Raw genomic sequence first — 15476 nt, 5'->3', positions numbered from 1 at the left:
GGGCGGGGGGCCTTTGGGCCCGCCCCGTCGCCGGAGCCTGCTGGCGGAAGGGGAAGTGGGGGGAGGCAGGCGACGGTGGGGAAGATGGCGTACCAGAGCTTGCGGCTGGAGTACCTGCAGATCCCACCGGTCAGCCGCGCCTACACCACTGCCTGCGTCCTCACCACCGCCGCCGTGGTGAGCAGCTGCAGTGCCACCTTCTCATTATCTGGGCTGGATATGACTGGGTCTTCAGGAAACTGGGGTTTGGGCCTCGGGGAGGCCCAGAGGGGCTGGTCCCGGGGATGGGTGGAGGCGTACAGGGATTACTCTGGGGTTCGAGTTGGCGCCAAGAATGCTTATCCAGTGACCTGAGAAGGGGGTGCCGCTTCATGGGGGGTCAGGTCAGTTTCTAAGAGATGAGGGCCGGACCTATAGCGGGTTAGGGTTGCGGGAGCCTCCCACCCAAGAAATGTGTCCGAGAGCTGTGCCAATGGCCAGGTGGTACCATGGTGACTAGTGAGAGGAAGGTCCGTTTAGTGAAGAAACAGGAATGGGGAAAGCAAGCTGGAAACTGTCGAGAGGGGAATGGCTTATAATAAAAAGGGTTTCTGGATAATAAGGGGCTAGCAGGAGGTACCCAGCCCTAACGGTGGCAGGGTCTCGAGTCTCCGTTATTTCAAGTGAGTTTTGTTGTTTCATACAGCTGTTTCAGGTGGTGCCCATGTGGTGGGTAGATTCATAGCAGCTGTTTTTATTTGTCCTGTGTCTAAAATATCACCACCTGTCTGCCTCATTTCTTCATGTCAGCCTCAACTATTGCAACATAAAACAAACTTTTTTGTGTTAGGTATTGAAGTTACAAAGAATTCTACCAATTCTAGAGAATTCTTTACCAACCTCTTCCTCTGGCCTAAGGAGAAAGGCTTAAAGGAAATCAGTCTTAAGTGACCGAGAGTTGGAAATTGCTAGACCTACTAATTCTTTGTTGTAAATGATGAAATTTTGTTTCTTGGTTGATTTGCTTTAAGAAGCTCTTTTTCTATTTCAGCAGTTGGAATTGATCACACCTTTTCAGTTGTACTTCAATCCTGAATTAATCTTTAAACACTTTCAAGTAAGTGGTTCATCACAATAGTGATTAATGCTTCAGTTTCTTCTTTTTCTTACTGTTTAGTAGCAAATCCTGTTATACACTATCCTAAAAAAGAACCCAGTGGGGACCTTTGATTATAAGTTGTCTTGTCAGGATATAAAGCAGTGATTCTGCAGCCTGGTTGGACTTGAAAATCCCTTAGGGAACTTTGAAGAGATTCTCAAGCTCCTCAACAAGTACCAAATCAGAATTTGCAAGGGTAGGAATTAAAATCTGTGTTTTATTTTTAAAGTTCCCTGCATCGTTTTGATGTGCCCAGTTCCTGTATTTGGAAATCACTGGTTTAGACTTAATGTTGTCATATGAGAGGAGACTGACCAGCTAGCTGCTTAGGGGTTGTCTCACAGGGATGGCCTTATTTTGTCCATTCACCACCTAGGCACACCCACCACCTTGGTGTTAATCACCATGGTCCAGAAACTCAATTCTGTTAGTGCTTTTAAACTGTGATCTGTCTTCCAGGGATCAGATCATACTAACAAAATTCCAAACATCTAAAGCTATATGGTGGTTTATTAGATTACAATGAGAGATGGTCCTTTCCAGTGATTAAAATGCCAGAAGAGGCTGGGCTCAGTGGCTCACGCCTGTAATCCCAGCACTTTGGGAGGCTGAGGCAGGCAGATCACCTGAGGTCAGGAGTTCGAGACCAGCCTGGCCAACATGGTAAAGCCCTGTCTGTTACTAAAAATACAAAAATTAGCCAAGCGTGATGACACATGCCTGTAATCCTAGCTACTGGGGAGGCTGAGGCAGGAGAATCACTTGAACCCAGGAGGCGGAGGTTGCAGTGAGCCGAGATTGTGCCATTGCACTCCAGCCTGGGAGACAAGAGTGAAACCCTGTCTCAAAATAAAATGCTAAAAGAGAGATGGATTTTTCTGTTCCAGGATGATCTTACCATAGATGGAGTAGGGGAGAGACCCAAAGGCCAATAATTGTGCCTCTACACATGCTATTCGGTCTGTCTCAAATGTGTTTCATTCACTTTCTATCCATTGAACTCTAGCTTGCCTTTCAAAACGCAGCTTTTGTGTAACCTTTATGTACTCATCCTCCTTTGTTTTAGAGCATCTCTCACTTTAACTTTGCAGTTATGTGTATGCTTGTCTCCTCACTAGGATGAGGACTCTAAAATCTGGATAATTAATATGTAGAACTGAATTGTTTCAACTTTAATAGTTAACAGTTCTCAAGAATTTAGTGGTCTGTAAAGCAGTCCTGTCATCTCTTGTCACTGTGTTCCCACAATACTCACATGGAGCTGTAGTTCCATCCAAGTAAGTCTTGCTTCCTACTTGGCTTTACTCTGCCTGGGGTTAAACTCTTGATGACACTGTGCATTTGGAGTTAGGAGTTCTAGATTTGCCATCAGAGTTTCCATCTACTCCTGCGGGTCCTTGGTCAGGACATTTAAAAGTTCAACTTTTAGCTGAATAACTAGTATTCAGCTAGTCAGTCAACTTTTAGTCTTCTATCTGTGAATTGGGGGTAGCCTGCTTGTCTCACAGGATCACAAGAGATAGTAGACATTTTAAAACGTTAAGCACTCTACAATTGCGAGTGGTTACTGTGGGTGTGAAGATGTTGGGTAGGGAAGGGTCTTTCAGGGTTTCCAGCAAGAAAATAAGTGTTTGGCAGGGTACAGTGGCTCACGCCTGTAATCCCAGCACTTTGGGAGGCTGAGGTGGATGATCCCTTGAGGCCAGGAGTTTGAGTCAGCCTGGGCAACATAGTGAGAACCTGTCTCTTTTTTTTTTTTTTTTTTCCTTTCTTTTAGATGTTTCTGACTGCCTAATGTAAACATTTCTCAGCAATTTATATTAGACCCTGAAGTTTTTCTCTGATATGTCAGTTCTATTTATTATATGATGATACTACATATGAAAGCACTGTTTTCTGTTCTGCTGATTAACCTAGTCTTTCCACCAAACTTTCTCCATAAGACGATCACAATTTAAAATTTTCTGTCCTATTATTATAAATGTCACAGTCCCAATGATGTCTTTCAGACTTTGAACTAAAAGCAGCAAAAAAAATCTAACATCAGATTATATGCCCCCGTTTTTGTTTCAGAACAGAATATCACTCTGTCCAAGCAAAAAAAAATCTAACATCAGATTATATGCCCCCGTTTTTGTTTCAGAACAGAATATCACTCTGTCCAAGCAAAAAAAATCTAACATCAGATTATATGCCCCCGTTTTTGTTTCAGAACAGAATATCACTCTGTCCAAGGCTTCTCAACCATCCCAGTCATAGGATGTGTCTTTTGTATTAATATGGAGCTGTTTCCTGGTAATTTATTTTACTTAATACATCTTTCTCTTGATTTTTTTTTTAACAGATATGGAGATTAATCACCAACTTCTTATTTTTTGGGCCAGTCGGATTCAATTTTTTATTTAACATGATTTTTCTGTATCCTTTATTAAATGGGGTCAGCATCAAAACTTTTTCTTAGGAAGTAAAAAAGTAAGTTGAAATTTTTAATCCTGTTATTTGTTTTTGGTACCATCTTAGCCGTGATTTCTGGGTCAGTGGTACATAAAGTTAGTTGGTTAGGTAGTAATGTTTTGAAAATGTTTGTAGGTCACTTTGTTCAAATGGGAGGTTTTAACCATAAAAAGATAGCACTTCTGCTCTTTTGTTACTTACAAATCTGATCAAGGGAGGGGAGAATTGATTTAATTGAGGCATACCTCCACAGTAACACCAACAGGTACAAGGTGGTAAAACAATCTGAATACAATGATAATTTAGCAGAATTTGGGCATAAGTTTTGGAGTGGGTTCATGAGGAGTGGGAACTTGAGATCTCCTTGGGTCCTGGTTGCTGGAACTTCTGGCTGAAAGACAGTGGTTGTGTCTGCTGGGCTTGTCAAGTTCCGGTTTGTTGAAAGGAAAACCCCAGCTCTGATCCAGTGGCATTTGGGGCCACGGAGCAGGGCATTCCTCCTCCACCCCTGCCCTCTGTATTAAGAGGGAGTTACAGTTCAACTCATCTGCAGCTGCATTCCTTCCTGAGGATGGCAGGAATCCATTTTAAATCCTATGTAGGATATCATTCTGATAAGTTTCCAATAAAGTTTTTTTCATCATAATTCATCTTTATTGACTGAGGTGCTCAACCTGCCAGGCCTGGAAAAGTAGTTTAGCACACAAGGCTTCTTGCTGCGGATTTCTTCCAAGTTAGGATGTGGGAAAGCAAAGATGGTGCAGATTAAGGTGTGGCTGAGCACAGGAAAGACAATACAAATTTTTAAAGGTTTAATAGGGGACTGGAGGGCCGGGTATGGTGGCTCACACCTGTAATCCCAGCACTTGGGGAGGCCAAGGCGGTGGATCACGAGGTCAGGAGTTTGAGACCAGCCTGGCCAACATGGTGAAACCCGCTCTCTACTAAAAATACAAAAAATAGCCTGGCGTGGTGACACAACTATAATCCCAGCTACTCAGGAGACTGAGGCAGGAGAATCGCTTGAATCTGAGAGGTGGAGCTTGCAGTGAGCCGATATGGTGCCATTGCACTCCAGCCTAGGTGACAGAGCGAGACTCTGTCTCAAAAGAAAAAAAAAAAAGAATAAGGGACTGAAAGCATGTCTGTGTGTCATCTGGATTAGTTCCCAGCCAGGGACAGTTTGTAAAAAATGATGCTGGTCTTGACCTTTTCTAAAATGCTTGGTAAAAAAGTAATCACATTACCACTCAAACATTCTCATACAAATGAAGACTTGACTAATTACAAATAATATGGAATCCAAGTGTACTTACAAGATAACGTTAAATTTTTACTTTGTTCATATTCATGTGCTTAATATTTTCTTAACTTGGAACTTAAGATACCGTTACTGTCGAATGCTAGAAGAAGGCTCTTTCCGAGGTCGGACAGCAGACTTTGTATTTATGTTCCTTTTTGGTGGATTCTTAATGACCGTATCCTTCAACAAATAGAACACGGGAAAATGTTGAAGAACACCCTGGCTCTTCCTAAAGCTTGTCATCTGTCTCCCACAGTTCTCTAGATCTTAGCTTCAGGGCACTGTCATTTATTTTACAGCACATTTTCTGTGACAAGTTTCCAAGCCTAGCAGTCGGACAGGATGAGCAAGTCAAAGGAACTTTTAACCCAGGTGGGTTACTGTTAAGCAACTCAGTTATATCATTACTGCTTGGCGTACTTCACTTTTAAACTAAGTTGGTAAGACATTTACGTGGTGGCTATCAAAACCAATAAATTATTTTTTCAGAAAAAGAATTTTCATCTATACAATAGACTTACATATGGTACGGTCTGACAAGATGGTTTTGTTCCAGCTAGCTTTATTCATCTCTGTAAAGGTGCTAATCGTGAGCAAGCTTTAATATAATTATTGACCGAAGAATTAACACATTTTTCCAAAGGGGCAAGAACTTCACGAAAGCAGAATATTTGTTTGAAGTAGCTGTAAATCTCCATAATTTAGCCTAAACAGATTTTTGCCTGATTGCTGTGCGTAATTATTTTCTGGGTGTTTTTCCTTCTATTCTAAAGATGTAACAACTTGACTTTTCGAATTCAAACTTTTGTTAGAACACAATCTTTAGTTCTCCTGCTCAGTCTTCCCTATTAAACTTTTAATGTTGATATTTTCCTTAATGCCATCTGCTAGCTTTTTGGTCTGTTTGTGAGCTTAGTTTTCTTGGGCCAGGCCTTTACAATAATGCTCGTCTACGTTTGGAGCCGAAGGAACCCCTATGTCCGCATGAACTTCTTCGGCCTTCTCAACTTCCAGGCCCCCTTTCTGCCCTGGGTGCTCATGGGGTTTTCCTTGTTGTTGGGGAACTCAATCATTGTGGACCTTTTGGGTAAGGCTCTTCTCACTATTTTTTAAATTATTTTACCTGTAAAAGTATTTTGTTACTATTTTTCATGTTTATTCTGTTTGGCCTTCATGTATTACCTATTGTAAAATACTACAATATTAGTTCATTAATTTTTAATAATTATGTTGACATTCATCCTAAATATAGGCAATTTATGTTGGTAGGTCTACCTGCAATCTAAATTTTAATTCTCTCCCTCATCCTTTATTTCTGTTTGACTCTAGGTATTGCAGTTGGACACATATATTTTTTCTTGGAAGATGTATTTCCCAATCAGCCTGGTGGAATAAGAATTCTGAAAACACCATCTATTTTGTGAGTATTTAACACCAGGTTACATACTCTGACAGGCAAACCAGGACAGGGGGCATGATCTGTGTTTTCTTTGGCTCCCCTAGCTCCTAGTACACATAGTTCAGGTCAGTAACTATTTGCAGATTGAGCATTCTGGCTACAGTTGAAGAGCACTTGGACTGGGTAGGAGCAGACAGTGCCAGGGTTGTGGCAAGAGCAAGGTTAACAGGCTCAAGATATCTTGGGAGTAACCTGGTAATTGTTCCAGATGACCACTAGAACTTCCTATTCCGGTAGGAGCCTGCTGGTTTTATGAAAGCTGCTGTCCACATTTAGTGAAATAAGGTAGCAAAATGGGCAAAACTGTTGAAAGTTTCTGATGGTGGACTTTGTGGCCTGCCAAGCAGGTGGTTGAGATAAGCAGTGAAGCAGAGTGGAAATAGCTTTGGACTGCAAACCAGGTATAGCTGTCCCACTGACCAGCCATAGAACAAGTCTTTTCTTTTTTGCACTTCAGTTTCCTGAGATAGAACTTTGATTTATTTATTTCTTTATTTTTTTTTTTTTACATGGGGTCTCGCTCTGTCACCTAGGCTGGAGTGCAGTAGAACTTTGATTTATGAGACCTCTTTCTACTCTGAAATTTGGTATCCTTGGGAGATGCCATATTAAAAAGGGCTCAATTGAGAAGTAAAATGTGAGTTTTTGTTATAAAATGTTTGTTGTAGAATAGTAAGCAAAAAGAAGAAAGAGAAATTGTCCACTATCCCAACACTTGGGTATAGCAGTGGCCACCATTAACTTTTCTATGTGTATTCTTCAGTCTTTACTGTCTGTGTACTTTTTAAAAAATGCTGAGCCAGGCAAGGCTGTAGTGCACTATGATTGCGCCTGTGACTAGTCACTGCTATTCTTGGGCTAGGCCTTTAACATAGCCACTGCATTCCAGCCTGGACAACATAACACATTCCTGTAATCCCAGCACTTTGAGAGATGAAGGCAGACAGATCACTTGAGCTCAGGAGTTTGACACCAACCTGGGCAACATGGCAAAACCCCATCTCTACAAAAAATCCAAAAATCAGCTGCATATGGTGGCACATGCTTGTAATCCCAGCTACTCGAGAGGTTGGGGTGGAAGGATTGCTTGAGCCGAGAGGGTTGAGGCTGCAGTGAGCCGAGATCGCACCACTGCACTTCGGGCTAGGGGACAGAGTGGCACCCTGTCTCAAAAAACAGTTTTTGTAACCTTGTAAACTTAGTATGTCATAATTGTTTTTTCCATCCTAAAGTGTTATAAAATTATAACAGGTGATATTCCATGGTATGGATATGGCATAATTATACTAATCCCTTATTGATGGACATTGACATTAGTGCTTGGTTTTCTCTTCTGTAATTGGAATGGTGAATATCCTTGTAGCTAAATCTCTGCACACATCCATGATTATTTTCAAAAGATAATTCCTAGAAGTAGAATTCCTATTTTGTTGCCAAACGCTTTCCAGAATGGATGTTCAAGTTTACATTTCAACTAGCATTTATAACTGTTCCTTTCCCCACATCCTCATCAAACAAGGGAGGCATTTTATTTACCCTTTCCTAGTTGAATAGTTATAGGATGATGTCTCATTGTTTATGATTTTTAAAAAATGTTTCGAAACAATTTCAGTCCTACAGGAAATTACATATGCGGTACAGGTCTCACTCCATTGTCCAGGCAGGAGTGCAGTGGTATGATCATAGAACGCTGTTAACTCAAACCCCTGGGCTCAAGTGATCCTCCCACCTCAGCCTCCTGAGTAGCTGGGACTACAGGTGCACACCACCAAGCTCTGCTTATTTCTTAAATTTTTTTTTTTTGTGGAGACGAGGTCTCTCTATGTTGTCCAGGCTAGTCTCGAACTCCAGTCCTCAGGCAATCCTCTTGTCTCTTGGCCTTCCAAAGCACTGAGATTACAGGTGTGAGCCACTACACCCCACTTTTTATTTTTTTATTTTTTTGCAATTGTTTTCTGGCACAACAAGATATACCAGGCTCATCCTGTGCTCTCCTTGATCCAGTCCTAGAATCAGCTGTTTCTTCAAGGAGCCCTGGTTCCTTTAAAGTGGAGAATGGTATTTAGAAGCCAAGATCTGGGTGCTAGATGTGCTCATTGCTATTGGAGTGTTGCTATTCCCAGATCCTCTCAGTGAACAGAGCAATGGAATTATATGTATGTATGTATGATAATGTATACACATGTATATTTTTAGATCTATGTATTTTTAAAAACATGGGTTTATACTGTACTCCCATTTCTAGTACTACCTCATGGTTCATTCTAGCCTTTTTCCTATTTGTTTCCTCCAGTATTTTATTATGAAAATTTACAAACTTATAGGAAATCAGAAAAAAATCGGGGTGAGCTTCATGTAGCCACCATATAGATTCTGTAATTAATAGTTCCTTATTCTTACTGCACACCTATCCCTACATCTAGCTTTCCAATCCAAAATGTATGTGCCATTATATGTATACTTAATTCCTTATATACTTGCGTATGCATATCAGTAACTAGAGTTTAGTATTTATATGCAACAAAATACACAAATCTTGAGTGTGTCAACCGAGTTTTTATAAATGCACACATCTGTGTATCTATCAAGACAGAAAATTACCATCAACCAGAAAGTTCCCTGATGTCCTTCCCTGTCAATCATTGCACCTGTCCCCCAAGAAGCAATTGCTATTCTGATTTTGTTCCTCTGTAGATTAGTTTTTCATGTTCTACAACTTCATGAGTAGAATCGTACAGTATGCATGTACTCTTTGGTATAAGGCTTCTTTTCATTCAACATAATGTTTTTGAGACTTATCTGTGTTCTTGTATTTATTGGTAATTTGTTCCTTTTTATTGCTGAGTATTATTTGGTTGTATGAATGTACCACTCCTTTCCATCTGCCCTTTCCATCTGTCCTAACCTGATTCTTATGATGATTAATGTTTTACCTACCTAATTACCCCTCATATGTAACCAGTCTTTCGGGATAGTCTCCACCTCTCCCATACGGGATGCCTTGCTCATCTCACTCACCCTCAGATTCCCCAGACCAGGCTGCCCTCTTACAGGGATGCCTCCCCATCCTCCTCAGGCTAACATCTCGTCAGGCCACCTCCATGTGTGCATGGTCTGATGGGGCTCTTGACTCCCTATACCAGGATGTGCCCCCACCCCCATCCTGTAATGTTTGGGCAGTAGAAGGGATCTCAGTTTTGTTTTTGTTGTCGTTGCTGTTTTTTTGAAATGGATTCTTGCTCTGTCACCCAGGCTTGAGTGCACTGGCTCAGTCTCGGCTCACTGCACCCTCCGCCTCCTGGGTTCAAGCGATTCTCCTGCGTCAGCCTCCCGAGTAGCTGGGATCACAGCCATGCGCCACAACACCCAGCTAATTTTGTATTTTTAGTAGAGATGGGGTTTTGCCATGTTGGTCAGACTGGTCTTGAACTCCTGACCTCAGGTGATCCACCCTCCTCGGCCTCCCAAAGTGCTGGGATTACAGGCATGAGCCACCACGCTTGCCGGGATCTCAGTTTCTAATATACTTTCCTTTGATTATTGTGAGAGCAAACATTCTCACGTTTGTTGACCACATGGATTTCCTTTTTGAATTGCCTATTCAGCCCTTTGCCCATTTTTTATGTTGGTATGTTTGTTTTTATTGTTAATTTGTAAGAATTTTAAAAACTCGTTTTGAAGTATACTTTTTTCCGACTCCAGTATAAATTAGAAGTTTTCAGATACATTTCTAATTTTATCAACTGTGGAGGATTACAAGTAGAAATATAAGTGCAAATTGAGGATGCTGCTTTAATGGTTCCTTCTTTAGTGAGGTTTTGAATTACTACATCGTAGTACTTAAGAGAGTCTTTTGGACATTTACTGTCCCCTCCTATATTCTGCAGTAATTTTTCTTGGGATACCTTGTTAATTTTTTAAAAATTTTGTGGTAAAATAATACCTAACATAAAATTCACCATCTTAACTCATTTTAAATGGTCAGTGGCATTAAGTATATTCATACTGTTTTGCTGCCAACACCACCATCCATAGAACTCTCTTCATCCTGCAGAACTACAACTCTGTACTCATTAAACAACTCCCCACCCCAGCCACCACCATTCTATTTTGCTTCTCTGAATTTGACTGCTCTGTGTACCTAAGTGGAATCATACAATATTTGTCCTTTTTTGTCTGGCTTATTTCTTATTTCATTTAGCGTAAAGTCCTCAGTGTTCATCCATGTTGTACCATGTGCTTGAATTTCCTTCCTTTTTTTTGAGACGGTCTTGCTCTGTCGTCCAGGCTGGAGTGCAATGGAGCAGTCTCAGCTCACTGTAACCTGTGCCTCCCAGGTTCAAGCGATTCTTCTGCCTCAGCCGCCTGAGTAGTAGCTGGGATTACAGGCATGCGCCACCACGCCAGGCTAATTTTTGTATTTTTGGTGGAGACGGGGTTTCACCATGTTGACTAGGCGCAGTGGCTCATGCCTGTAATCCCAGCATTTTGAGAAGCCGAGGCGGGCAGATCACCTGAGTTCAGGAGTTTTGAGACCAGTCTGGCCAACATGATGAAAACCCGTCCCTCCTAAAAATAGAAAAATTAGCCAGGCGTGGTGGCGGGTGCCTGTAATCCCAGCTACTTGGGAGGCTGAGGCAGGAGAATTGCTTGAACCCGGGAGGCGGAGGTTGCAGTGAGCCGAGGTCGCACCATGGCACTCCAGCCTGGGCGACAGAGTAAGACTCCGTCTCAAAAAAAAAAAAAAATTCTATTATATGTATGTACCGTGTTTTGTTCATTCACCTGTTGATGCACACTTGGGTGATACCTTGGTTATGGGGAGACATTAATGATAAATATGTGAAAGTCAGGTTACAAAACAGATGTAGTGTGATCTAACTTTTGTAAAATGACATAATGTAAAAGTTCCCAAAGAATAACTAAAACATTGCAATAGTTACCTCTGGGAATTTAGGATATTTTGCTCATCTCTATTTCCTCCTTCTCTATAATTATTATGATTAGTAAAAATCAGTAAAAGAGAAAAGCTAATATAAATGTTAATAATTATAGATGCTCTTACAATATGTTAACTGTTTAATTGGCAGGCAGGTGTAATGCTTACCTATTGGTGGAAACCCTGTGGGGCCTGAACTGACCTTGTAGTACTTTGGCCCTGAGATGACTCTGGGACCAAATTCTATCTGTTGCCTGTCTTTTAGGAAAGCTATTTTTGATACACCAGATGAGGATCCAAATTACAATCCACTACCTGAAGAACGGCCAGGAGGCTTTGCCTGGGGTGAGGGCCAGCGCCTCGGAGGTTAAAGCAGCAGTGCCAATAATGAGACCCAGCTGGGAAGGACTCGGTGATACCCACTGGGATTCTTTTATCCTTTGTTGCAAAAGTGTGGACACTTTTGACAGCTTGGCAGATTTTAACTCCAGAAGCACTTTATGAAATGGTACACTGACTAATCCAGAAGACATTTCCAACAGTTTGCCAGTGGTTCCTCACTACACTGGTACTGAAAGTGTAATTTCTTGGAGCCAAAAAACTGGAGAAACAAATATCCTGCCACCTCTAACAAGTACATGAGTACTTGATTTTTATGGTATAAGGCAGAGCCTTTTCTTCCTCTTCTTGATAGATGAGGCCATGGTGTAAATGGAAGTTTCAGAGAGGACAAAATAAAACTGAATTCCATTTTTCTCTCACTGTATTAAAGCTTTTGTGTGTGATCTTTTAAATTCTGATACTGTATTGTAGCCCTCCTGCGTAGATCTGAGCTCAGAACAGTTTACACAGCTGTTCTTCCTGTGTCTTCACAACTTTTAACTGGATTTCATTTCAGGATTGGAAATACGTGGCTGTCATGCTGTGGTTGTGTATGTCTTACTAACTCAGAATGCAAGATTCAGCAGGAAGATGATTGATTTGTCATCTGGATAGGTTGTTTTCCATCTGGGTTTTGCAAAACTTTGTCAGACAACATGAAAAAAAAGGAGGGAGGATGGTTCTTGTAGCAGTAGGAATTCAGATATAGGAAAGTCAGCTGTAAGCTAATGTGGCATCTTATTTGCTTTACTTACATTTCTCCATTAAGAAGTATCCAGGGAAAGATTGATAAGCACCACATTTTTGGAAAACTAGGAAGATTTTCATTAGACTTTTTTTTCTTTTATTTTTAAAAAAGTTTTAATTAAAAATTTTTTTAAATAGAGATGGGGTCTCACTGTGTTGCCCAGGCTGGTCTTGAACTCCTGGACTCAAGCAGTCCTCCCACCTCAGCCTCCCAAAGTGCTAGGATTACAGGCATGAGCCACCATGCCCGGCCTGTTTTTTGCCTTTTTTGTTTTATTCTTTTAAAATTTAAAAAAAAAAAAATAGAGATGGTCTCAGATTTTCATTACATTTGGAAAACAAGTTACAATGTTGACTTTGGAGCCAGATGAACAGATACCAGTTAGCTAGGCATATGTTCTTCTAGGGTCTTTGGCTGGTTAACATTAGTCATTTGCTTCATGAAAATTCAAGAACCTTTTCAGAGCCAAGTACCTGGATTACTTTCCCAATCAGGTAGAAATTAGACAGGGTCCACAGAAGTAGACACTTAATGCTGTGGTTCAATAAATACTTCCCCTAAATATTAAGTCTTCCCTGAGTCTCAGCAGGTTTGCATTCACACTGCTTAAGTAACTCAGAGAACCTGGAAGAGTCAAGAGCACCCCTAGGAAAGAGATGATTCCAGACAGTTTTCATTAAGAGTGTGTAGGCACAGGTCCCTTTCCCAAAAGTGGATTGTTAGTAGTAGTTCATTCAACCTTTGTTAAGGGGTAGCTTTCCAGAATGTGAGATTGTCCTCAGAAAGATAGACATAGGCTTAAACATAATGGACATCCTAAATTGGAATTTTCAGATTGTTTTTGAAGTGAAAAGTGTTTTAATGTCTTTAAATGGAATTGCATAACTATGGTATTTAAGTATTTTACATGTTGCTAATAACTTTGAATATGATTGTTGCAATTTTATGGAACCTGGGTCTATGGGACTGCTTTTTCTTTAAGCAGTTTAAAAAAGGTTTTTAAAGTTTAAAAGCCAATCTTAGCATAATCCTTATGGGATTCTTAAGTTTTATCCTATCTTGTTTTTGCTCAAGAACGCTTTATCAGTAACGTTTGTTAGAGTTTTGTTTTTTGTTTTTTTAAATTGTTTTTGGGCTAGAAATGAGTTTCTCTAGTTTTATTTGTTTTCCCTGAGTTGGAGTTATGCAATGAATGGCATTTTTGTGGTAAAATGCTAATCCTAAAATCTATTCACTCACTGTTCATTTAAGTAGGGAATATCTGTATACATTAATGACTGGGTAAAACAGGAAATACATTTTGAATGTACAGCCTAAAGCCAGGCAGTTACAGGGTTTTTGGTTTCTCCGATTTTATAGGGTGCAAGTTCCCAGTGGTAGGATGCCCTGCTGTGCGACTACACTGTTTCCTGAGCAGTGGTAATTTCAATCACCTCTCATCAGTTTGGCCAGCCCTACATCCACCATTCCTAGCCCTGTGTTGCTTGACAGGATACCTGTGCTTGAATGGACCTAAGGAAAAGTCCTTACTTTCTCCCCAATTTATCTCTCAATCTTAGTTCTTCCAGAACACACTTCCCTTTCACAATGCAAATAAACAAAGTGAGATTTGATACATGGAATTTTGTGACCAACTAACCTTACACATAATTTGAGGGATTCCTGCATTCTTCTAGTGATACTGAAAAGCACACTTGACTAAAGCATAGTGTTTTTTGTTTGTTACGGAAATACGCTATACGTTCATTTAAAAATAAATGGACATACAAATTGCATCTCCTTAGGAGATACATTTTATATACATTTCGGTGCGTTTTTTTCCAGTATGGATTTCTATTTGTTTCTCTCTTCCACTTGTTTTTTCTGTCACTCTTGTATGTCCTCATATCTTTCATACCTCTTGTGTAGTCTCTAGAAGCAGAACACCTAAGTCCTGGGTCTGGATAACGAAACCCTCGGTCTCTGGGACCTCTGAAAATAAGGAAGCATTGGAGCTATTGCCATGTTGAGTAATGGGCTTCCTAGAACTATTGTCATCTATCCTGCCAGTGTTTTATGTTGTAGCTGTTTCTCTTTGACAGGTGAGTTCCAGTTATGTTGTTAGTCATGATCCTGCCATTATTTTCTGTGTTTTGTAGGATGTCTCCAGGCTACTTAAACATATTTTATGAGTTTGCAATAAAATTGTTGAATCTTGTATGATCAAGTCACTCCTCTGCTCAGAAATCCACAGTGACTTCTTAGTAGGCCCCTACATTATATGCATACTTGTTTTTTTCTTAACTTTACTCCCGCTTCTACCTAACAGGGACCTCAACTTAAGTCTCTTCAGTTCTTCAAGACCTGGCCTTGTTCCTGATTCCTCAAAAAATCTTGACTCTAAGGCCTATTTTATTGTCTGTCTCTGAATCCCTATAAAGCTTCAAGTCTGTATGACATATTCTTACGCCAAATTATATATTGTCTTGTACTGTTCCTAGCTGGTACATGTATATTAGTCTTGTCTCCCTCATGAGAATGTAAGCTCCTTAAGGGCAGGGACCATGTCTTAATTTTTGTATCCACCACAGTGCCTAGCACAGTGCTTGGCACATGGGTGCTGAATAAATACCTTTGTTTATTGATCAGCAAAGTATTATCTGGTATTTTTAATTATAGAGGGATTAAAGTGTATGCATGCAAGCTTGAGCCTAGTTGCTGAAGCTTGTGGTTGTCTCTGAAAGTGGGATAGAGGGAAACTGAACATGATCAAGGGCAGTGATTGGGTGGTCAGAAAAGCAAAGGTGACCACCAGCTGTTATGGTCGTGATCAGACCAGTTAAGTCCACAGACCATCCCAGACAAGTTAAAAATGAAATGTGTCTGACACTTCGTATTTTGAGGGAAGAACCAGGATATTCTTTGAATAGTTATTAGCCTGTCAGTATCTACATATGAAAGCTGGTGAACCCCAAGAGACTTCTTTAGAAGAAACAGCAGATTTCAGTCTACCAATGAGAGAAATGGCAGCGTGGCTTGATGCATATATAGGACTTAATTTTTCAATTCTTTGGT

General features: G+C 40.6%; 1 protein-coding gene across 2 annotated transcripts; it reads left to right on the top strand.

Moving 5' to 3' along the window:
• Positions 1 to 46: 46 nt before the first annotated feature.
• Positions 47 to 15049, top strand: DERL2 (derlin 2). Of its 2 annotated transcripts, NM_001133840.2 has the most exon segments (7): positions 80 to 177; positions 1031 to 1096; positions 3483 to 3556; positions 4977 to 5070; positions 5787 to 5982; positions 6225 to 6315; positions 11559 to 15049. In NM_001133840.2, coding segments are annotated over 7 exon segments (720 nt in total). In that variant the 5' UTR covers positions 80 to 84; the 3' UTR covers positions 11665 to 15049.
• The last annotated feature ends 427 nt before the right edge of the window (positions 15050 to 15476 follow it).

This window comes from Pongo abelii, chromosome 19 (assembly GCF_028885655.2).
Source record: "Pongo abelii isolate AG06213 chromosome 19, NHGRI_mPonAbe1-v2.0_pri, whole genome shotgun sequence".
NCBI lineage: Eukaryota > Metazoa > Chordata > Mammalia > Primates > Hominidae > Pongo > Pongo abelii.
The sequence above is the reverse complement of the archived record's forward strand: the minus strand, read 5'-3'. Positions and strand labels throughout refer to the sequence as shown.

Coding starts and splice junctions, on each gene's coding strand:
- DERL2 (XM_024234279.3), top strand. CDS start 85: ATGGCGTACCAGAGCTTGCGGCTGGAGTACCTGCAGATCCCACCGGTC. Junction 178..1,030: donor TCCTCACCACCGCCGCCGTG/GTGAGCAGCTGC, acceptor TTTCTATTTCAG/CAGTTGGAATTGATCACACC. Junction 1,097..6,224: donor TAATCTTTAAACACTTTCAA/GTAAGTGGTTCA, acceptor GTTTGACTCTAG/GTATTGCAGTTGGACACATA.